Source organism: Condylostylus longicornis, unplaced genomic scaffold (genome assembly GCF_029603195.1).
Source record: "Condylostylus longicornis isolate FDR11 unplaced genomic scaffold, ASM2960319v2 ptg000016l, whole genome shotgun sequence".
Taxonomy (NCBI): Eukaryota; Metazoa; Arthropoda; class Insecta; order Diptera; family Dolichopodidae; genus Condylostylus; species Condylostylus longicornis.
The window spans coordinates 5122782-5147425 of NW_026577985.1; the positions used below are offsets into that span (position 1 = coordinate 5122782).

At 28.1% G+C, this 24644-nt stretch overlaps 3 protein-coding genes across 4 annotated transcripts; 1 reads left to right on the forward strand and 2 right to left on the reverse strand.

The window, feature by feature from the left end:
- The first annotated feature begins 1465 nt into the window (after positions 1-1465).
- Positions 1466-6271, forward strand: LOC129605916 (tigger transposable element-derived protein 1-like). The gene has a single exon (XM_055515938.1). The coding sequence runs from the start codon at positions 1968-1970 to the stop codon at positions 2583-2585; it is 618 nt and encodes a 205-aa protein (XP_055371913.1). The 5' UTR covers positions 1466-1967; the 3' UTR covers positions 2586-6271.
- A 991-nt stretch (positions 6272-7262) lies between these two features.
- Positions 7263-11065, reverse strand: LOC129605937 (uncharacterized). Of its 2 annotated transcripts, none has more exons than XM_055515969.1 (4): positions 10879-11065; positions 8934-9957; positions 7483-8862; positions 7263-7423 (listed from the first exon to the last, which is right to left on the reverse strand). In XM_055515969.1, the coding sequence occupies exons 2-3, from the start codon at positions 9955-9957 to the stop codon at positions 7829-7831; spliced, it is 2058 nt and encodes a 685-aa protein (XP_055371944.1). In that variant the 5' UTR covers positions 10879-11065; the 3' UTR covers positions 7263-7423; positions 7483-7828. The 2 variants fall into 2 exon arrangements, with proteins under 2 accessions (XP_055371944.1, XP_055371943.1); XM_055515968.1 differs by having other exon boundaries at positions 8934-9965.
- Positions 11066-20358: 9293 nt separating this feature from the next.
- Positions 20359-24338, reverse strand: LOC129605912 (zinc finger protein 879-like). The gene is made up of 3 exons (XM_055515929.1): positions 23183-24338; positions 22395-22766; positions 20359-22317 (listed from the first exon to the last, which is right to left on the reverse strand). The coding sequence occupies exons 1-3, from the start codon at positions 24074-24076 to the stop codon at positions 21643-21645; spliced, it is 1941 nt and encodes a 646-aa protein (XP_055371904.1). The 5' UTR covers positions 24077-24338; the 3' UTR covers positions 20359-21642.
- Between the last annotated feature and the right edge of the window lie 306 nt (positions 24339-24644).

Genomic DNA, 24644 nt, shown 5'->3' on the forward strand with positions numbered 1-24644 from the left:
TATGAGCGGTGGAATTTTTTTCTTGGTGTTAAATTGATTTCAAAAAATAATTGGTCAGATAGTGAAAAGATATTGAAGAAAGTAAATAGATTTTTTGGAAAAAAAAAAGAAAAAAAAAAATAAAAAAATTTTTTTTTGATAGTTAATTCTACATTATAAAAAAAAATAATAAATAATAATAATATAAAAAAATAAATATTTTGTTTTTAAACTTTGAAAAATAAATGTAACATACTTAAAAATATTAAAATTAGTATATGAAATAAAATATAAGATAAAATATAAAATAAAATAATAGTATAAAATTTATTTTTGGACCCAAAAAATTGAAAAATAAGAAAAGGTAGAAGAAGAAGGAGGAAGGAACCCCGCATCGAAACATGGGAAGCAAGCCACACCTGTATGTACTGGGCCCAGTCCGTAATTTTTTTATTTTATTTTTTTTTTAATTTTAATTGGTACCATACAGAGAAAAAAAAACAATATAAATGTAGAAAAAGAAAAAAAATTGTAAATTTTTTTCATTGTAAAATACAAATTAAATTTAATTTAATTTTTAATTTTTCAAAATTAGTATTTATAAATATCTACATTCAAGGCCAGAAAAAAACAGTTTTTTATATACTATACATTAATCATTTGCACATGCATTAATAGCACAAGCTTTCGGTTGGTGTTTTGGTCATTTCATTTTAAATTTTTTTTTATTTCAATATTGTTAATTTCACGATTTCATATCGAATCAAGTGAAATTATTACAATCTTAAATTAAAGTTTTTTTTTTGCCATGGAAATAAAAGTCTTAAATAAGTATTTTTTTTTAAGCTTTAAGAAAAGGAAAATTCAATATTGAATTAGTGTAGTTAATTACACTAAGTCCTCGAGATACGACATCTTCTAATACGACATTTCGAATTACGACACGATATAAATTTGGACCATTTTTATTCGAATTGCGACATTATTCCTGATACGACATTAAAAATTTTTTAATTTTTTTGACAGGTTTTACCGATTTTTGAATACAAATCTATACCAAATTTAGTTAAACGGCAAGTCTAAAGCACATATTTCATTTTGACATTTAAATGTCATATTTAAAATATTAAAATACTGTCATTACAAATTTCAAATAAAATTTTTCAAAATTAGTGGTTAAACATTTATATACATATATTCACATATTTGATATTCAAATTTATTGTAAGTGAATTAAAAAAAATTTGTTATTATCCTGAAATATTAAATTAAATTAAAATGATTTTTTAGCTAAAAAAGAAATAATGGGAAAGCCAAAGAACTCCGTAAAGAAAATTAAAAAAAAGATAAGCTTGCAAACAAAAAAGGAAATTATAGAAATGTACGAAAAATCAAGGGTTACAGAAATAGCAGAGATTTTGTTTAAAACATAATACAGTTTTAACTATTTTAAAGAGCTATTGGATAGAGGATTTAAATGCGAAAAATATATCAGTTTCTTTATCAACTATTAAGGAAAGAGCACTTTGAAGTGCTATTTGATACCATTAAAGAAAAAGAAGAATCAACTCGAAATGAAACGTTTGTTGCCAGCAACGGTTGGTTTCAAAAATTTGAAATAAGACATTACATAAACAATGCAAGAATAAAAGGAGAATCCGCATCTGCTGATATTAACGCTGCTAGCAAATTTATTGATGATTTTAAGCAAATACTGAGGGAAATTATACGCCAAAACAAGTTTTTAATGTCGATGAGACAGCGCTATTTTGGAAGAAAACCGGTCTCCGTACTTATACTAAGGGGGATCCAAATGCAGTTCAAGGGCATAAAATTTTGAAAAATAGGGTTTATTATTGGGAGGCAATGCCAGTGGTTATTTAAAGTTGAAACCGTTATTAATAAATAAAACGCAGAATCCACGAGCATTGAAAAATTTTAATAAAAACAAACTTCCTATCAAATGGTCTTTGAATAAAAAAGATTGGATGACAGCTGTGATATTTAATGATTGGTACGAAAATTATTTTTATCCAACTGTAAAAAGATACTGCAAAAAGGAAAATTTAAATTTTAATATATTATTATTAATAGATAATGCTCCAAGCCACTCTTCACTTTTATTAAAATCAGATGAGAATATAAGAATCATTTTTTTGCCACCTAATACCACCTCTCTTATCCAACCAATGGACCAAGGTATAATTTCAAGTTTCAAGCGGAGATATTTACGTAATACTATTAGATTGCTGATAGATAAATTAAACGATACCGAAAGTGTTAACGAAAATTTGGTTCACAATTTTTGGAAAGGCTTTAACACAAAGAACGGAATAGATAATATTAGTAAAGCTTGGGATGAAGTCACGGTTTCGACAATGAAGAACGGATGGAAGCCACTATCTTTTATGAATGAATATCCAACTGAACATGAAGTTTTTAATTTAAATAAAGAAATAATGTTTTTAGCGGAAAAAGCTGGTTTATCTAATTTTGGTGAAAGTGATATTCAACATTTCATCAACACAAACGAAGAACCACTGTCAACCCAAGATCTAATTGACATTTTAGAAAAAAATGTTGATGAAAATAGTTCTGATGAATAATCAAATATTAACAATGAAAAAAACAGCTCAGAAACAATTGAATTTTCGAAATTAGCAGAAGCATTGGAATATTTAAACAGAGCTGTAGAAATTTTTGAAAAATATGACCCAAATTTCGAAAGATCTCACCTTACTTCTAAAAGTATTTCGAACAGTGTGTCACAGTACAAAGAAATGTACAATGAGTTACAGCAAAACAAATTAAAACAAAAAAAATTAATGAATTTTTTTTAGTTAAAAATGATAGTCAGTAATTAAAAATACGAATCGATGTGATATACATATATAAACTTAATTAGATTTTATTTTATTAATTTTTGTTTAAATTAAATTTGATTATAAAATTAGATTTTTTGGTTTCGTTATTATATTTTATTGTTTTTTCGGTTTTATTTTATTTTTTTGTTACTTTTTTTAAAAAACATGTCAATCATAATAAACAATCGTTTGTCTAATTCAGTTTTTGTTTTCATACATTTTTTTTCCGCTTCAAGCGACAATTCGAGTTACGACATAAATTTCTGGAACCAAAAATGTCGTATCTCGAGGACTTCGTGTAATTTCCTTGTACATACAATTTACCAAAAAAAATTACTTTTGAAAAAAAAAGGAAAATTCATTTACTTTTTTTTATGAAATAATCCTAAACAGAATTTTTTTTTGTATAATTTAATAACCTTAAAAAAAATGGATCTTAAATAAAGAATGTTAACATAGTATATAATAAATGAATTATTTATCGTAGGATAAATTTAAAGGAAAGAAAACAGTCTTTAAAGAAAATTTAATTTTTTTTTTTCTTATTAAAACTTATTCATATTTTCCTAAAATTATACAAAAAAAACCTTAAATGGGTGTACAAACTATTCTTTTTCTAATTTATGCTTGAATTAAAGTATTGATGGAGTTGTAGTTCCTTTCCCCTTTGGGGCGTCTAAAATTTAGGGGTTTTTTCGAGCAAATAGTGGGAGTCTCAGCAACATCTGAGCTTGTGCATAGTTTCACATTATAAAATAACCAAAATGTTGCTTTAATTCTTTTCTAATAACTATTGAAAAGCTGTTAAATAAGATACCGACTTTCCCGGGTATAATGTCCGGCGATAATAATGTGAATTTTTATAATAATTATTTAATATACGTTAGAGTTTTGTTTTTTGATTACCTTTTCACAGCTTTGTTTATTTTAGCTATTTAGTGGTTACAAATTTCTTTTACCAGTGGCAACCCTGCGTGCATCTGGGAAAGCATGCGTTGTTTTTAAGGTTAGAGGAAGAAATTTCGATGGAAGTTTTTACTCAAAAGATAAGTGTACCGCGTAGTGCACCCTATCGCAATGCTTCACGTTCTGGTTCACTACAAGGTGTTCCAGCTAAATCCAACTTTATTTTTTCGCAATCGCACTAATTTTTTTATTTTTTTATTTCAACGTGTGCATAATTTTTTTTTCTAGTTATGATATGTAGCCATTGGTGGTAACCTGCTTCCATTTAACCCACCCCAGGCTGAAGCTCCGGGAGACAGCCAGATGCACACAGGGGTAACTGGTGGCCGATGCCCCAACCAGTGGCGGATGACATGCTCTGTCAGGTCGTCCCAAACAAAATCAAGCACTAGTTCAACCAAGGTTCACTGATCAATAACTATCAAATACACCATTTTTGATTTTATTTAAAAGAAAATGGATATATTAATGTAAAATTACCAAAAATATTGACGATTCAAGAGACTTGCTTTGATGATAAGTTGATTCAATTATATAATATAATGAACTATATCGCAGTACATTATTGCCGCCACGATTCTTATGGGGGTGTGAGTATTCACATACACGAATCTTTAAATTATGGGGAAATTAATGTTATTAACCATAATTATTGCAATGCTATTTCGTTAAAATTACTAGATATTTCGTATAATAAAAGGTTGTGCATAGTTTTACATTATAGATCACCAAAATGTTGCTTTAATTCTTTTCTAATATGTAACTATTGAAAAGTTGTTAAATAAGATACCGACTTTCCCGGGTATAATGTCCGGCGATAATAATGTGGATTTTTACAATAATTATTCGCTAAAGACCAACTATTTATCATTTCTCTCTTCTTTTAATTATTACCAGCAACACAACTTAATCTCAATTAATGTGTGTGCAATTAAAAATAATATAAGTGATCATAATATTATCATGGTAAATTTGAACAATATTGTTAAGATTTATAAGAACCATCAATTTATAAAATCTAGAACCAGTTTTTCTAATGTTGCAGGTATAATTAATTCAACAATTTCAATAGGTAATTATTGTGATATAAATGTCAATGATATGTGTGATAACTTGATTTCTGATATTGGAAGTATTATCAGCACTAACACAAATACTAGTGCTGTTACTTATAATAAAAGGGATCAAGTTGCTCCATGGTTAAATGATAGTCTTAAAAACTTAATTAGAGAAAGAGATAAAATGAGGAAAACATACAAAAAAACCCTAATAATGTTGATTTGTTTAGTGATTACGTAAGAATCAAAAAGGTTGTAAATCATTCTATAAGAAATTGTAGAAGGACATATTATCATTTCCGTATACAGTCATGTGGGTCTGACCAAAAAAATCTTTGGCGGACTTTAAATGATTTTACGGAAAGAGTTAATAGGGAAACCGTTTATTTATTTGATAAAGACGGTGATGGTGCAGTTCTTTTAAATGAGCCTATTGACATTGCAAATAAATTTAACCACTATTTTGTTAGTATAGGTAGAAATATATCCAATCATTTCTTATAATGATGTAAACTTTTTGGGACTCTCAATCATGAATATTCAAACTTTGATTTTCCTGAGAGCAACATTTCTGAGGTTACTTGATATTTTAAAGCATCTTAATAATAAAAATTCAGTTGGTTGGAATAATATTCCTCTTTAAGTAATAAAAAATTCTTCTACTATTTTTGCATCTATTTTGTCAACTCTGTATAATAAAATTGTAATTACCGGCGTCTATCCTGATACATTAAAAATTCAGAAGGTTACACCTACATATTAAGGATGGTAATAAATTTGATATTGCAAATTATCGACCGATATCGGTACCATCAGTGTTTGCCAAGATTATTGAAAAGATTATATTGTATAAAAATCTAGAAAATCATTTAAATAGTAATATTTTGTACTCTTATCAATATGGATTTAAGAAGGGAATTGGTACCCAAAGTGCTTTAGTGGATGTTATTGATTTGTTATGTGATAAATTATCTTATTTTAATATGGTTGCATGTGTATTTATTAATTTAAGAAAGGCGTTCGATACTATTGACCATGATATTCTTATCACTAAATTAAGATATTTTGGTTGCTCTGCTAGATCGATTATATTAATGAACAGCTACTTGCAAAATCGGAAGCAATTTGTAGTTTTTAGGGGAACAAAAATTTCTATGAAGAATGTTGATATTGGTATACCGCAAAGATCAATATTAGGACCTCTTTTATTTTTAATATTTATTAATGACATTCATAGATTACCATTAATGGGTAAATTATTTCTGTTCGCTGACGACGGTAGTTTATTTTCCCTGGTAATGATTTAAAGGAAGTTGAAGCTCAAATACGACATGATTTATTTATTTTGTCAGAATAATTTAGAATAAATAAGATAGAAATGAATGCTTCAATAACCAAAATTATTAATTTTAGGACGCGTCAAAGAAATTTAGATAGCATGTGCATCAATTTTCAAAATAATATATTGCGTGAAGTAGATGATGTTAAATTTCTGTGTATAATATTTGATAAAAATTTAAATTGATTTTCACACATAGAAAGAATTAATAGTAAATTAAGCGCTTTTAATGGAATTATGTACAAGTACAAGAATAAAATAGCTGTATGTGTAAAAATGAAGATGTATTACGCTTTAATTCATTCAATTTTGTCTTATGGTGCTGTAATTTGGGGACTTGATGCTATAAGAAGGTTATTGGTAATACAGAATAAAATTTTAAATATTTTTAATTTACCTTTGTTATATAAAACCTATAATTTGTATTCTTTGAATCGCGTTTTACCTTAAAAGAGATATACCAATTTCAGCAAATTGTGGGTATATACAAAATTATAAATAACAATAGCCATACAAATATTACTTTTATTGCAAGATTCAATCATGCCTTTAACACGCGATTTAGAAATAATGTACATAGTGGGAGGAGTCGCACTTCATTATCTTCTCAGAGAATTTCTGTTAAAGGGTCAAGATTATATAATCGGCTACCTGAGAACATAAAAAATATATCTAATATAAAAAACCTTATAAAGAGGGTTAAAGAATTGTTGCTATCGTCGGGTTACTTGAATCAGCTTATGTAATTAAATTCAAAATTATAACTTAAATTGTAAATGAATATATAAATAAAATTGTAATAGTAATTTACAACTACAAGTGTTAATTGAATATTTAATGAAAAATTATAATATTATTCGGTTTATAAACAAGAAATCACCAAATTTAATATTAAGATTCAAAATTTTGTTGAATTTAAATTAAAACCTAATAGAACAACTTCTCAATCTTAATATTTTTGATTACAAATTATTTACTCTAGTTTAAATATAATGAACTATTTTTATAGTAATTCATTAAAAACATTTCATTTAAAAATATCTTTCCCAAGCACAAAATTAAAAAAAAAAAATTGACAAATTTCAAAAATTTTCTTAATACTAAGAATAATATAACTGTTATATACAGAAACAAATACGTACATATAATAATCAATCCAAGTACTTACATACAAGTACATAACTATCCAAAGAGTATATAAAGCTGCAATTTAATCCCTGAAATAAAAAAAAAATGTAATCAATTTTATCGTTACAAATAGCAACAGAAACTGTACCTTAACAAGACATTGATTCGTTTTTCGTTTTCCAAAAATTTAAATTTTTTATATCAAACTTTTGATAAAAAAAACGTAATCGGCAATGTTTTCGAATTTCCCACAAAAAAAACGAGCTGCATTCAATTATTAGTTCGATAACTTAGTTCTGATTTTCTGACTGGAATGGTTGAATGCATTTGTAAAGCAGAAAATCTAAATCAAATATTTTTAAGTATGTTTTCAAAATTTTGTCTCTACACCATCTGTTTAATTTTTTAAATAAATTTCCATTTCTCAAATGTGGATATTTTTATAAGTATTAATATAGATAACGATAATTTTCACTTTAAAAAAACATTTCCATCTAAATTTTGCCCATTGCTTTTAAAATACAATTTACAGTTTCTTCTGGTAAGTCCAAAGGTTTTTGACTCATAATCCCGGTAGAACGGCATATAATATATATTCCATGCGTAATTTTTTCTGGACTAGTTTTGTCATGCTTCGAAACTATAGCAAGTGTACTATTTTTAAATTCTGGCAAAGTATCTTCTAGTGTTAAAATATCGCCAATATCTGTTATTTCAATGCCAGTTAATTCGTCATAGCCAAACTCATTTGTTGAATAAACTGAAGCAATATCATCCAAATCAGTTTCCGTTGTTGAAATATTATCGTTTGATATTGTCTGTTGTTGAAATGATATCGTTTGATAATTGTCATTTGAAATTGTATCATTTGATTCAACAAATTGATCAATTTTTTCTGGTAATACATAATTTTCATCTTTTATTGTAGACTCTATTTGTTCATAATTTATATTTTCCGCGTCCTTTTTAATATTGCAACCGCTTTTTTTTCTTGTAACGTTTGATATCATGTTTGTTCCCTCTAATTCATAAACCAAATTACCACGACTTAAAGCATTTTTTGTACGACTATAGAGTGAACTTCCCTTACTAGCTTTATCATCTGCTTCACTATTTAAGCATTTACTTTCGAGTTTCTTTTGTAATTTTAAAACTCGATTAGTTTCAGCTTTTCGTTTTTCTTTGGCAATATCTTCTTCTTTTTGTAATTCGTTTTTCAAACTATCAATATCGAAAGTATTTGGATGTAATAAGGCTTTGTTTATCAAAACTACATTATTCCGTTCCTCTTTCTTAAATTTTAATTTCAAATCTCTTCGTGATCTGTTTGGAAATAACGATAACATCATTGAAAAATCGGTTCCAATTGTATGAAGGCATCTATAAAATTTTATAGTTTCCTCTGGTGTCCAATCTTTTGTTCTTTTTTGCCTTGAATAAAATCCATTATTACCACTATACTCATCCAAATATATTGCAGATTTCGAAGCTGCTAAAGCTGATTTAGCCTGTTTTTCAGCAGTTGTTTCTAAAATGTATAGACCAAAAAAATTTTTTTGTAAATTTTATTATTTTATTAGGTTTTTTTTGTAAAATTACCAATGACAAGACTCTTTTCGTCTAGAATAATTTCTCCGTTTGGACCCAATTTTAACTGCGGAACCGGTGCACGTTCGCCCTCCTCTTTATCTTCATTTTCCACTTCTTTATTTTCTACTTTTTGGATTACATTTTCGGATTCTATTACATTTTCATTTAAATTTTCATGTTTAGTTTCAAAAACCATTGGGTTAGAAGAGGGGTTATAAAAAATGAAATCACAAAGCGTTAATTCAGATTTTTCAGGAGATTTTCGGCTATATTTAGTTTGAAATTCTCTGCGAGCACTTGACAATTTTTGTGTTTCTTCCATTGACGAAATTTTTCTATATCGTTGAGGTGGTTGTTGTATATGCTCTCTAGAAGGTATAATATTGGAATTACCGTCACTTGGTAAGTGTTGATTCAATTGATTTTGATTAGGAAGAAAATTTGGGGGATTATACTGTACACTTATTGGGGATAAAAATCCCCCACCAGATGATTCCGAATACCTATGAACTCTTGTGTTGTTAGGTGTGCGATTACCAGAGGTATTGCATTGCTTTGATAACATATTATCTTTTTTTGGTGATTTATCTGCATCTTGATTGAAAAATACATTATTATTGGAAACAGAATTGGAGCTTTGCGGCAACAAAACAGCAGAAGTCGAATTTGTAACACTATTACGACGAATATCAAAGCACGGCGTTGCTCGAATGCGCTGTCTTGGTTTTTGAATATTTTCACCAGCATTTGTATTATCTGCAATTTTACCTGTATTATTTCGATTTTTTTGTAAACTAGCACCTTCAATTTGAACAGAATCCGGCTCTAAAGGTATAGAGAATTGATTGTCGCTTGTTATACCCTCATGTTTGATGAACAAGCAATCTTTTTTAATACTCATTTCAATGTCATATTTCTCTTCCGATTCTTTTATTAGATTTTCCGATGTATTTGAATCCAAACTTCTTTTCACTTTCCTTTTGATAGAGCTAATATTAGCAACGGGCTTAATTCGTGGACGCCTGGTAGCCATCTGTAAATCTATTTAATAATTTTTGAAAACCTTTTAAATACTAATTTTTCCTTATATATGTATGTAACTAAATACTTATTTATTTGCAATGAATTCAAACATATCATGTAGGTATATACTGAACTATGTACTTACATACATATATGTACATATGCGCATGTGTAGCTACATTGGTTGCACACACTTTATTTTATCAAACCACAATGTACTTTACCAGAATAATAAATAGCTATTTTTACAGAAAACAGCAATTTATAAAGGTATTTTTGAATTATTAGTATAACGTAATAGAATCTTCTTTGTAGGAAAAAACTGTATTTTTTTTTATATAAGGTAATGTATACGTGTGCATGTAGCTACTTATATAAAATATTAGAAGCGAAGCCGACACCAATAATACAGATATATGTAACTACCATCATTCCTAGTTACTAGATCCTCGATCAAAACGAAAATATACGTATATTATATCCTTTTGTGTGTATGTACATGATTGAGACAGCTGCGCTAAATCGGAAATCTAACACCATAATTTACATTTTATTACGAAAAAAACACGTATGTAGGTATGTACAATATATGTACAACATGCAAGATATGTACATGCACGTATTTAAAATTATGTTTCACACAATTTTGAAATTAAAGTAAATGTTCTTTGAAATTAAGTAAATAGTAAGAAACTTTGTACTATTTAAAAACAAAATGCCGGACAGACGCTTAATATTCTAGTTAAATTTAATTCCATATCAATCATTATCACATGCATGTAAATACATTTTAATTTAACATTTACGTACGTATCTAAAATTTATTTTTTAAATTTTTTTGTGTCGAGAGCAAATTTATTAATCGCAAGGATAATTATGAACAATATACGAAACAATAAATTATCCTTAAGGATCACCAAAAATTACTTACCAGGTGATTTAAATAATTATTCAAATATATCAAAAGAAGCCTTCATCGGAAGCAACTACAAAAAACTAGTTTGCTTTTTTCTGAAATATTTAAACAGAAAAATAACTTTATCACTTTCATAACTGTTTGCAAAACGATTCAATTTAATTTGTTTTACACAACACTGTAAGCTAACATATGTATAAGAGCAAAATGTTTATACACAACAGCAGTATTTCTTTAAATGACATGAATACATGATTTAAATTTTGATTCTAAATATCTAAACGACAGCTACTTCAAATTTAATGAATATTTGACAACCACGTGCTTTTAAAAGAACGATTCTCGAGAACACTGTTACCAACTATCGACATTTATATGTGTTGTAATTATTCATACAAAAAATGTCAAAGTAAATAAAAGGGATAATATGAAACGAAAAGTTAAAATTTTTTTTTTTGCAAAAAGCATAAATTGGTAAAAAGAATATGCTAGGTCTACGATAATATGTTATAGGCATTTACATATCAGATTCTATTTATACTAACTATCAAACTATTTATATAAAACTTTTGACATTTGTAATCTAAAACTGGCAAAAAAAGTTAAAAAAAATTCAGCTGATCGTGCAAAAACTTTTTTAAAAATTTCTTTTCTGCCATTTATTTTGAAATATCTGACAATCTGATGATAGTCAAATATGTTTCTATTTTAATTGTCGTCAGATTTTATCTGATGTCAAAATCTGACTTCGATTACAAATCGTAGTTTAAATTTGAAATGCAACAGACAGAATGCTTTAGATTGTAGATATTTCAAATAAAAAGAAAAGCAATAAGGAAAAGGAGAACTCTATATTTTTGTCCATAACTCGAATTTTTGAGCTTTTTTTGTTTGTCTACTATTGACAGCTGTTAAAAAAACCGGTCGCACAAAAAGGGGGACTATAGTGTAACTATAGTAGTATAAACTGGCAGTACAAAAAATACTTTTCGCTTAAAAGTAAAAAACAGCTGACATTCTTACATTCTACTGGAATATTTTGCGGTCAAAAACAAGCTAAAAAAAATAAAAAAAAAATACAAAATTTCTAACTTTGACGAGCTGTATTTCGAAAACTATGTCTCAAATCAAAGTAATTGCAATACCAAAAATAATAAACAGTTAATCGCTTGTAAAGCCCCTGATGGTAACTCTATGTTGTATGGTTACGAAGTTATAAGTATTTATTTATGTGCAAGCAAAGTTAGATACCTTTTTTTTTAAACAGGCTGTAGTTTGAAAACGAGTGGTCCAGGCGTTCGTAAAGGTTTGGCACGACGGTTCATTATTTAAACTTAAGAAGTTAATAACTTTGCAATTCGTGGAGTTACCTGAGTCGTATTTATGTTACCTTTTTCGAATGAAACAGGACGAGGAGTACTCTACGCTTAGGGAAAAATTTAGTGAACTCACCATAATTGAGTTTGAAAGCATCAATCCAAAAGATAGTGAAATATCCTGGTATGATTTTGGATTTCAAGTTCAGATAAAAAGAACATGTAAAGAAGAAAAGAATATAATTAGAAAACAAATATAGAGAAAACTATTGGCTTATAGGTTTACATTCCTAGGGACCTGGGTATCCCCCTAGTGAGTCAGGAAAAAAGGAACTGTACCAGAAAACGTAGGGCAAGTTTGATTAGTTTTGGGAGTTTATGACCTTCCAGATGCATTTGAGGTTGGTCTAAAGTCCCCCGCTATTGATAGATCTGATGACAGTTTGGCTCCGCCTGTCTTTGTACTCGATGATTAAAATAAAAATCGTTTGCCGTTTCTTTTCTTCATACCGTCGATGCATCCGAACACTATACGGCAGGGAACGGCAGTGACTATGGAACATTGGTCGTCCAATTTAGCTAGAATAAAATGACTGTTCTAAATTTTTATATAGCACTTAAAAGTTTTTACAAATAAAAATTTGTATAAAATTATGAATGCATACTTAAATTTATACTTACATTGTTACTCTTCTTTCTCTTTTTTTATTTGAGTTTTTGTTGCATCAAATAGCAATGGTTTTGACAACTATATGAGTTTATAATCAATACCATGAGTATATTCAAAATGTACATAATATTGATTATAAACTCCTTTAAAGTTACAATGCCTAAACTAAAAAATACCTTTAAAATTACATTTAAAAGTGGGACAAGGGTTGGCATGGGTCCTAGTCAGTCTCACATTTTCCTAACATGTGAAGCTAAAAATGCTAGAAAATGCCCTCTGAAAACATCAGCTTTGCCAACAAATCCGACTCTCACCTCTTAGAAGGTAGGTAACATAGTTATCTGCGGGTTGTCTCCTGGGCAACTTACTTAGTAAGGTTGACGAGAGCGGGTGAAAGCGAGTACTCGGCGCTTAATCCTGGTTTCGCTGGTTAGGAAGCGCGCGGGCGGTAAATCCAGAAGCGTTTGACCTGGAATAGGCGGCTTCCTGGTCTGCGTCTGATCCATGAGGGACGGCAGTTTTTGAATCCTAGTAGTAGGTATAAAATGCAGAATTTAATCATTTGTGCAATGGACAAAACAAAAGGATTTAGTACCCCAGGTAGTAATTCAACTACGTTAGAGAATCCACCCTCATCGGAGGTCGGCTCTACAGATTCTGGGGAAAGCCATTTATTGCATTTGATGGATCCGTTCAGGAGGAACGCGAAAACCCGGCGTTTACCACCTACATCTGATGTGCTGATTTTAGAAAAGAATAAAAATATAGAAGGTGGACAACCGAACACTCAAGCTCCACAGACCAATAAGGATATAAGCATGAGTACAGCTCAAGCCAAAAAAAGTGATGATACTGACATACATAAAAGGATTAGCCAACTAGAACAGCTCTGTGTGGCTTTAAAAAACGAGGTTCTTCAACTGAGGACGCCTACTCAACAGATGAGGAAGAACTCGCCAGAGAAACAGATTGGGTCCTAAAGCAAAAGAGGTCCAGTAAAAAAGAAAAGCGGAATCATCCCCGGAAGTGGTTCAGGTGACGATCAACGCCGTGAAAGCGGATGTTCCTGATTCTAAAGGTCGAGGCGATATCGCGAAAAACTCTAGGCCGCCTCCAGTAGTCATAAGTAATGTGGTTAATTATAATCAAATAGAGTCAACATTGAAAAAGAAGGACATCAATTATAAGGTTAAAATGATGAATAACAATCAATTTAAGCTTATTGTAAATTCCGAAAAGGACTACAGAAATCTTACCAGAGCCATGAATGGATCTGGACTAGAATGGCATACCTATGAAAACAACCAGACCAGACCAATAAAAGCCATGTTAAGAAATCTTCACCCCAGTTGTAAACCGGAAGATATAAAGGAAGACCTAAGCTCTAGGGGTTACAAGATCTTAGATGTAACCAATAAAATTAAAAAAATAAAAGAAAATGGGAAAAACATTATGGTGCCTCTACCGCTGTTTATGTTAACATTCTCAAATGGGGAGAAAATGAAAAAAATTTATGAAATCGATCACATAAACAGGATGAAAGTTAGGATAGAGGCACTTCGAAAGGATAGGACCATTCCGCAGAGTAAAAGGTATCAAAGGTATGGGCATACACAAAAATTTTGCCAGAGAGAACCGAATTGTGTTAAATGTGCAGGCAGGCACTTAACATCAAATTGTAGCAAGCCAAAGAGTACTGCAGCAAAGTGTTCCAATTGCTTGGAGGCCCACCCTGCAAACTATAGGGGATGCCTTGTAGCTAAGGAACTGCAAAAACGTAGAAATAAGAACAGCAACAACAACTTGAAGAATTCTGAAAAGATGTAACATACAAGGACGTTCTCCAAACGAAAACTGATGACGGTGGCACAAGCAATAAAGCAAGGGCCAGTGGCGTGAATGTTTTGTATAAAATGCAAAATATGATGCAGAACATGCTAGATATGATGGACAAAATCTCTCAGAGATTGAGCATTTTAGAGAGCTAAGCGAAAAACTCGAATACCAAAAGACCTGGTAAATGATGGCACGAGGTAATTTTAAAATAGCAACATGGAATTGCAATGGTATGGCAAATAAAAAGGACGTGCTTGAAGTTTTTCTCCATACACAGAATATAGACGTGTGCCTCGTAACTGAAACACATATGACCTTAAGTAGCAGGATTCAGTTTCCAGGTTATAGAATTTACAACTCGAATCACACTGGAAATATAGCGAAGGGCGAACGGCGATAATAACAAAAGAAAATGTGGTGCGTTTCTGCACCAGATGCAAACCGAGGAGATGCAAATGACAGCGGTTCAGATCACTTCGACTAAGCAAAAATTTGGAGTGGCTGCATTATATTGTCACCACAGATTTGAAATTACGGCAGAAATGTTTCAAAACGCTCTGACAGACCTAGGCGATAGATTTATATTCGGGGCCTGGAGTAATTCCAAAATTAATGTTATTAGAAGGGTGGGCATTAACTATCCTCCACATATACTAGAAAAAGTGAGACGAAGCAGGCGGGCGAGAAAAAGGTGGCAGCAAACGCGTGATCCTACTGATAAAACCAGATATAATCGTGAATCGCAGCAACTAAGACGCTGTATTAGAAAATACAAAGAGAATTCGGTTGCTAATTGTGTTCAAAATTTGACGGCGCGTGAGAAAACCAATTACTCACTGTGGAGGGCAACAAAGAAAATGAAGCAACCTATCAAACATCTCGCTCCTATTAAAAACAAAGATGGAACGTGGGCAAAAACTGACAAGGACAAGGCAAATGCGTTTGCGGATCATTTGGCCGATATATTCTGTCCGCATGACAGCCAGGGCGTGTATGAATGAAAAAATGATAAAAGGTAAGTTGTATAGTGACGGCTAACAAAAATGTTAATAAAATAATATAGGTTGACATATTTCAACAACTTGAGTTATTTCATTTTGGTTATTTATACGTTACTTATAGAATTGTTTCAAATAATTTCAATTAGTTTTTAAGTTATTTAAAATAAATATGTATGTACCTACTTCCAATAAATTTTTTTTTAAAATAATTATTTTAAAACTATTTCAAACATGTTATATTGAGTGCTTAAAGAAGTATGTTGCGCTCTTCTTTCATATTTTAATGGCAAGTAAACAAGAGTAATCTATTTTTAAAATGGTCCTGAATGTGTATAAATCTTAATAGCAGTATTTTAAGTAAAAATATTTTTTTACTCAGGTAATATAACAAGTTTTAAAAATTTTTCTCAAATAAAAATAGAGGTAAAATTTTGGAAGTGTATGTAAAATTTGAAGTGTATTTTATATATTATTTTCTAATTCCGTCTTCAAATTTTTTCTTTACTATGTATTCATGTCAATATTTAATAATTATCCTTTCAATAATTATATTTTCAACTTGACACTACAGTTACTTCCCATATCTTGAGTTTCCATACCTTATGAGAAAAAAAGCTGTTCACTCAAAAAAATTAAGTGCTTTTAGTACCATATAAAATGTTGAAGGCGAATGTTGTGCTTCTTGTTTTTTCGCTTTTTTGTATGTATTTTAAGAATTTTACTTTCTTTTGAAAGCTGGAATTCTGGAAAGAATTCATCAAATTTGTGACCTAGATGTTACGTTGGATTGTAGGCGCGATATTAAGACCCATTTCCAAGGGCGAATTCAACTTTTGATTTTATCACAAGATGGTGTAGGGAATTTAATGAATTCCGTTCCGTTTCTTTCACGAATCTTTATGCTCTTCGTGTCATCGATTGGTGGAATCCGTTTAGGCTGTCCCCTTATGAGAGTAGGCCTCGGCTTGGACTTAAGGTCTTAGGTTAGTTTCAGATACTTCAGATTCCTAAATTGATATTTACCTATTAATCTTAAATTGTTTCTAATAATATTATCTTTTTCTCCCTTTTTCCCTTCCCCCTCGCTTTCCATCTACAAATGAAGATTTTAGTTACAGTTACTGAAAGTCGACAATATTTGTAAGAACATTGAACTTGTGTTGCAACATGACATTTTGTATAAAAATATAAAAATAAAAAAATTATTAAAAGAGATTTAAAAACGAATAAAAGATCTTGTTTAGAATGTTAAACACATATATTTGTGAAAATATTCTTGTATGTAAGTATGTACATATTCGAAACTAAATGGCCATACTTAATCTGCGTTTTTGCAAAAACCACTAAATTTTCGTATCTCTTTAGCAATTACGCGGTTGTTGTCCGTTAATTTATTTAAAGAATTGTTTTTGGTTCGTTTTTTTCACTCTTTGATTAATATTAAACAATCAATATTTTTTACATTAATTTGTAGAATCTTATGAACCTGCTTTACAGATAGGACTGGGTGACTGGTAGATCTCAAGGGTTTCCGAAACGATTTTTCACGAAATTTTTACTTGTCCAAGTATTTTGGATTAGAACTTCCATTCTGAAAAAGATAGGAACTTCAAAAAAAATAGTTTCTAAAAGGCCTAGTAAAGAACTTAAAATAGACATGCTGCTTGATTCTGTATTTTATGTACCTTCGGAATACCAAGCATTCAAGCTTTAGGGAAAATCAAATCTTTCCCTTGTTTTATTTTTCCAGTTACAAAATAATTTCGTAAGAAAATTTTTTAAATCTTTAAATTTTTTTCCCAGTTACTTAAACTTTAAATTAAGCCCTTAAACATTAAAAAATTGTTTATGGTACACAAGATATAGTACAAAAACCACAAATATTTGTGGGCAACAAATTCAATTAAAATCAAACCAGATATTGATAAAACTAAAATTAAATTAAAAAATTATATTTAATATTCCTTTATCAAAAAATTAAGAATAATAAGAATTCCTTACCCAAAAAATTTACAAATTTCTCAAAACAAACACCAAATTCTCCTAGGAAATTCACCTAATTCGGGAAAAATATATGTTTTTCTTCTTTCAAATCTATTTCTATTCAATCGCATATATCAAATTAATTGTTTTACTGGAACACCATTTAGTTGCATCAACCTTATGCCAATTTATTAATCCCATTAATTTATTTATTTATTAGCTTCGTAATATTAATACCATATAATTTATAAACTCCATTTTGTTCAAAAAAATTAAATTTTTATATTAAAAAAATTTTTTTGCTTTTAAAATAAATGTCAAATTTTATATGGCATGACTTTAAAAATTCGTTCCATCTGGATAATTTTAATAACTTCAGATGCTAAATGGTGTCTAGACTTCGAAAATATTTTTTTCAAATTTTTAAAATGCACCCAATGTGAGAAAAATGCATTTAAAAATTTCAAACCATATAGGTACCATTTCTTACAAAAATTGGCAAAAATAAAAAACTAATCAATTTTTTTTACCAAGAAAAGTTTCGAAAAAAATTTTTTGATTACTAGATTTTTTTTTGTTTTTCCTAATACAAAATTCTAGTTTTTCTTTTCAAAAATTTCAAATTTTTTAATATTAATTTTTGTTTTTCAAATTAAAAGTTTAGTATAAAATTTCGTTTCAATTTTGTTATTATTTGTTACATTTCAATAAAAGCACTAAAATTCTTCAAAATGCGAACTGTTTTTTTCCGAGTGACTCTTGTAATAAAAAAAAATAATAATTGATAATTACGGCGCTTAAAATAAAAAAAATCAAAAATTGTGAAAAATAGGGCCTTTTAAAATCTTGAGATGGAAATGTTTTTTGTGTTGTATCTTCTGTACCATAAAAATATTTTTCATGTTTGAGGATTTTAACTAAATCTGAAGCAGCTGGGAAAAATAAAAAAAATTTCAAGGTTTTAAAAAGTTTCTTATTAAATTATCTAATTAGAAAAACTGAAAAAATCAAGGAACAAATATTATTTTCTTTAAAGTTCGAATGCTTGGTATTCCGAAGGTACATAAAATATAGAATCAAGCAGCATTTCTATTTTAAGTCCTTTATTAAGCTTTTCCGAAACTGTTTGTTTGAAGTTATTATCTTTTTCAGAATGGAAGTTATAATCCAAAAAATTTGGATAAGGAAAAATTTTGTTTGCGGAACAAACGTTTTACCCATTTTCGATCATTTAACCAATGGTATATGTATGTTGTTGCATAGCTTTCTGAATCACCCTGTATATATGTATGGGGGTTTGATTTTATCAAATTATTGCTTTTGAAAACCAAACGAGAAAATATATGTATGTATGTATAAATATGTACATGGTACAAAAAATTATTCGTACAAGATTAAGTTGCATGTTTTTTTTCGATTTCCAGATATACCTATTGACTTTTAAAAAAAATTTTTTTTTAATAAAATTTATTTTTTATTTATTTCTTTCTAATTATCAACAAAAAAAAAATAACACATAAGTAAAAAACAAGAACAAAAACAAATTTCGATCACATTTTCGAGAAAAAATAGTATTCGTACAAAAATAAAATGTATGCATTGTCAATTTCATCTTCAAAAAGGCAGCAAAAGCTTTACTTTAAAAGTTTACAATGCTGTGCTATTAAAAACTTTGTGACTTAAAACAATATACTGTTTTAAAATCTTTTATATTGTATTTTTGAACTTAGGGATTTTATATTATGTAACTGTCTGAACGAACTTTTTGATGCCGGAATCAAACTTTTTGGTGGATTATGCTGTACTGATTCTTAGAGGAATGATTAGTTGTGGAGTATTTTCTGACCAGCTGAACCTGGAGATAAAATATCTGTTAGACTGCCTGATTACAATAGTGTGGTTCATGTGCTTGCATTGGTTAGGACTGAGGAACTGGCAGATGAATAAAAGAAAGATTGACAAATAAAACAAATATATTATTTTAACATTTTTATTTAATTCAGTATTTAAAAAAAAATATTTTAGAAAATGGTGGGTTTAATTCTATGTACAGACATAATATATTGTTTTACATGCAATTGTATTATATGATGTATAATTAACTGATGGCAAGATATAAAATGTATTAGAACAAGGATTTTCTAAAAACACTTAACAAACGTTATCCTTACTATTTAATGAAATCGTATTTAAATTTCTTAAATTATACAAAAAAAAGTAACATAAAAGTATTCATTGGCGTAAAGTTTTTGGTTTTGTAATTGATAAATGCTTTTTAATTTAAAATAAGTAATTCTACATTAATAATGATAGCAAGAAAATAATATAGCTTACAATTAAGTTTAATGGTTTTTATTACTTTTTTTATTTTATTTCAAGGGTTGAACGAAGTTTATGTCGATAAAGTACAAGATTATTATAAATGCAAAAATATTTTGTAAACACGTTTTCAGATTTAAGTTCACCAAGTAATAAAACTGCTTGATACGCATCAATTAAATTTCAATAAATTTCTCATTCACTAACAAAAATAATTATGATTTTTTGTCATTTAAAAAAAAAACAATTGATTTTTTACTTTAAAATTTTTATGACTACAAAAAATTTTTTCAGATGATTTAATGTTTATCAAAAATGTAATAATATCTGTGAAATCGTATGATCATCAAATACGCCAAAATATTTAAAAGCTATAGTGAGACTATACTGCTTATTACATTAAATATTTAATTGTATTTAAATGAACTTGAACATTTAATGTAATTATTTAATATTAAATTTAATCAACAAATAATTACTTATATTAATAAATAATAAAAAAAATTAATTTAAATAAATTTTTGTTTATATTTTTGTATGTTCAAATTTAAAGTGCGAAATTCAAATGTTTAGTGCGTATAATTAATTATTTTTTTCTTTAAGAATTATTCTATAAATAATTTACATAATGGTTTACAAGTTTACAAACCTTATAACCCGAATTCAAACCCTTTATATTAGTATAAAAAATATCAGTTTGAAATAAATTAATACATATTATCATTTTAGTTTTTAATTTAATATTAATAAATAATTTAATCTTCTGATTCCTTTTATTCTAACAGATTGCCCAAATTTACAATTTATTTGGTAAGGTATAGAAAAAAATTTTATTTATAATCTGATGAATTTGGTTTAATGATAATATAAAATTATAAATTCTAAAATTGAATTCTAAATAGCTTAAAATTCTAACCCTCTACTCATTTTTAGTTTTATTTATTAATTTTAAATTTTAGATTAAAAAACATTTTTTTTCCTATTTCATTTGGTATGGCTTATTTAAATTTAAGCTTACAACTTAACTTACAATTAATGTAACGAAATTAATTCCTAATTTTTTTTGGTTTCAAAATTAATAAAACATGCATATTTTCTAGTTCATGCATTAAAAAAAGAAAAAATAAAATTTAAAAGAAAAAAAGATGGCACAATTAAAATCTTTGGAAATAAAATTAATATTTTAAATCAGATTGCAGATATTTAAACCCAATTCCCACTTTATTGGTTAATAATATTTATTAAGTTAGAAAATGTAATATTAATTATAGCAATATTTTGAAATATAGTATTTTAATACTCACTAATAAGCAAGCAATGTACTAAAATTATTTTATAAAATTAAAAAAGAATTATTTTTATATCGTATGTCAAAATTATAGTAAATAATCCGATGTATACTTTTGAGAATGAATATAAATTCGAAAGCTTTTTAAATTTGATTTTATAAATTCGATATGATTGTCACCTAAATTTTTTTCTAACTGTTTTTGGTTTCCAATTTGCATTATGAAAAAAAAATTGTATTTTGAAAAAAATACCAATTAATATTTAAGATTTTGAAAATATTATAATTAATATACTATATTTCAAAATATTAGAATTAAGGAATTATAAGATAAACAACCATTCTAGTTTTCTGTTTTTAAAGTTTTTATCCTTGTGGATATGCTGATACAATATTTTCTAAAAGTTCTTCAACAGAATTTTTATCTTTTCTTATAATTGACATTATGGCTGGTGGTACAGTCCATTTTAAAAATTCTTCGATATTCATTCGCAAACGTGTAAGTTCATCTAAATTCGGTTCGTCGTGATATTTTTTTGAAGCTAATTTCAAAGCTGATATAACAACATTATCAATTAAACGTTTTTCAAAACCTAATTGCTTGAGACGTTCTTCACTTGAAATTTTCTTTAATAGAATTGCAATTAGTAAACGAAGTTTTGATAATTTTTGCTGTTCAATATTGCCGCAAGTGTTAGTATTAGCGATTCCTTGTGCATCAAAAGATAATGGAGATGATGACGATGATGTTTCGTCAGTGACTTTTAAATTTTCATTACGCTGTTTTATTTCTTGATATTTTTTACATTTTTTTTGATGTTTCTCCAATTCACATTTTATTTTAAAAAATCCAATACAACCTTCACATACATATGGTTTTGTTGTTTGATGTATAGTACGCATATGTGTTTTTAAATGTGCTAATTGTGAAAATGCAATTCCCATAGTTTTACATAAATAACAAGCAAATGGCTTTTCCCCAGTATGCTTTCTTATATGTAATTTTAAAACTGTACTATGCGCAAAAGCTTGCCAGCAAACCTTCAAAAATTTTTTAAATTTAAAACAGAAATAATAAGAGTATTAAAACAAAAACATTTCAAGAGTATTTTACTTACTTGACATTTATATGGTCTTTCTCCTGAATGCATTCGCTGATGAACATTCAGTTGTGATTTTTGTGAAAATTGCGCTTCACAAATATCACATGTAAATGGCTTTTCATTTGCATGTAATTTTAAATGTTGTGATAGGTGTCCCTTCAATGCTTTATTACATATTGTGCAAAATTTTAAATTTGCATGTATACGAAATAGATGACCACGTAGAAGATCTGGTTGCGAAAATGTTTTCATACATATTTGACATATATGATCTTGTTTAATATGAGTTTGCATATGTTTTCTTAAATCTGGTTTTGTGTCGAATGCTTCATCACATGTTATACATTTATGATAATCATCGGTATGAGTTACTTTATGCTGTCTTAACTAAAATTCATAGCAAAAATATGGCATTAGCTACTAAATAACTATTATATTATAAGAAATTTGAGTAAACTGCCAAGATTAATATAATAAAATTTTAGAACCTTATATGCAATATTTATATGTTACATAATTTAGCTTTAGGAGTACTTTTATAACGACCAAAGAAAAATCAAAAAATAAAATTTTATCAATAATCGTTTGCAATTAGACTTTCAAAAAGAAATATGTTGCAGTAATAGCAATAAACGTTATAAATTAAGAAATAAGTTCATTAATTTACATAAGTATATTAAATTATTTTATTGTAATATGCTATTGGATGGACCTGCAAAGTTACATATATAAATCAAACTAATTCAAATTTTTTGACTATAATAGATTATAGTGCAAAAAAAATAATTTTAAAAATTACTTACTTGTCCATCTCTTGCGAATGTTTTAGGACATTTTGGACATTTGTAAGGTTTTTCACCAGAATGCACTCGCATATGTAATCTTAAACGAAATTTTATTGGAAATTTTTTGGGACATTTTGGACACTTAAATTTAAAGTCATTTGAATGAACAGCAGCGATATGATTTTTTAAACAAACTGTTTGGCGAAATGTTTTATCACAATTTGGACATTTATGCGGTTTCTCACCAGTATGAACTAATAGATGTCGTTTTAAATCGGTTATACCTAGAAAATTTCTGTCGCATATATGACAAATATACCGCTTTTTTTCTTTTTTAACCTTTAAAATTTTTGATGACGGTGATGTTGTAACAATTGAATCCCCATTGTACTTATTTATTGCTGATTGTAAATTATTATCAATTTGTGAGCTAACCTCTTGTATATTAGAAGATAGCGAAGATTTTGTTTCAAGTGTTGTGGGATTTCTTTCTTCTAAATATGATGACTTAATGGTAGGGCTTTTCAAATTTTGTGTTGATTTTTTATTTTTACTTAAACATAAAGAATCTTTTTTTAATTTTTTATTTTCTGTATTTGGATTAGACTTTGTTGAACTTAGTAAATGTTGTCGTTGCTTATTGCTCTTAATATTTGGTATTTTTTTAGGTTTAACCGGTGACTTTGGTGACGTATTTTTTTTTCTTTTTGATGATCTCGTTGATATATTTGTTGCAGTGGTTGTACTAATTAAAGAATCATTTTCACTTGAAGAAATTCTAGATGATAAATTTTGTATTGATGATTGTTCTGATGAATCAGATATCGAAACTGCACTGTCATTTGCATCACCACTGCCAGACGAAGAACAAATTTTTAATTCTCCTACATATTTCTTTTTCGATAAGTCCATTCTCGATGTTTGATTCACCTTTTTTGATGCTATTTTTGTTTTTTTTTTGAGATTTTTGAAAAACGGTTGCTTATCTCCTTAATAATAACGAGTTCGCAATAGAACTCCGAAAATAAACGCTAATTTGTAATTTTTTGCAAGTTTTTTTTACAATTTTTACGTTGCTTTAACCAACACCTTTATTGTAATTTTATAAAAGTGAATAAAATACACTACTCTATTTTTTGTGTACACTACATTAGAAATTCTTCAAAATTTCTGTTTTTTTACATATTTCTTTTTCGATAAGTCCATTCTCGATGTTTGATTCACCTTTTTTGATGCTATTTTTGTTTTTTTTTTGAGATTTTTGAAAAACGGTTGCTTATCTCCTTAATAATAACGAGTTCGCAATAGAACTCCGAAAATAAACGCTAATTTGTAATTTTTTGCAAGTTTTTTTTACAATTTTTACGTTGCTTTAACCAACACCTTTATTGTAATTTTATAAAAGTGAATAAAATACACTACTCTATTTTTTGTGTACACTACATTAGAAATTCTTCAAAATTTCTGTTTTTTTATTACT

What these genes read in the sequence shown, in the direction of transcription:
- LOC129605916 (XM_055515938.1), top strand. Translation starts at nt 1,968, where the DNA reads ATGACAGCTGTGATATTTAATGATTGGTACGAAAATTATTTTTATCCA.
- LOC129605937 (XM_055515969.1), bottom strand. Translation starts at nt 9,957, where the DNA reads ATGGCTACCAGGCGTCCACGAATTAAGCCCGTTGCTAATATTAGCTCT. An exon ending in CGAAAAGAGTCTTGTCATTG is followed by an intron (nt 8,863 to 8,933) that starts GTAATTTTACAA and finishes TATACATTTTAG; the next exon opens with AAACAACTGCTGAAAAACAG.
- LOC129605912 (XM_055515929.1), bottom strand. Translation starts at nt 24,076, where the DNA reads ATGGACTTATCGAAAAAGAAATATGTAGGAGAATTAAAAATTTGTTCT. An exon ending in CATTCGCAAGAGATGGACAA is followed by an intron (nt 22,767 to 23,182) that starts GTAAGTAATTTT and finishes TATGAATTTTAG; the next exon opens with TTAAGACAGCATAAAGTAAC. An exon ending in AAAGACCATATAAATGTCAA is followed by an intron (nt 22,318 to 22,394) that starts GTAAGTAAAATA and finishes AAATTTTTGAAG; the next exon opens with GTTTGCTGGCAAGCTTTTGC.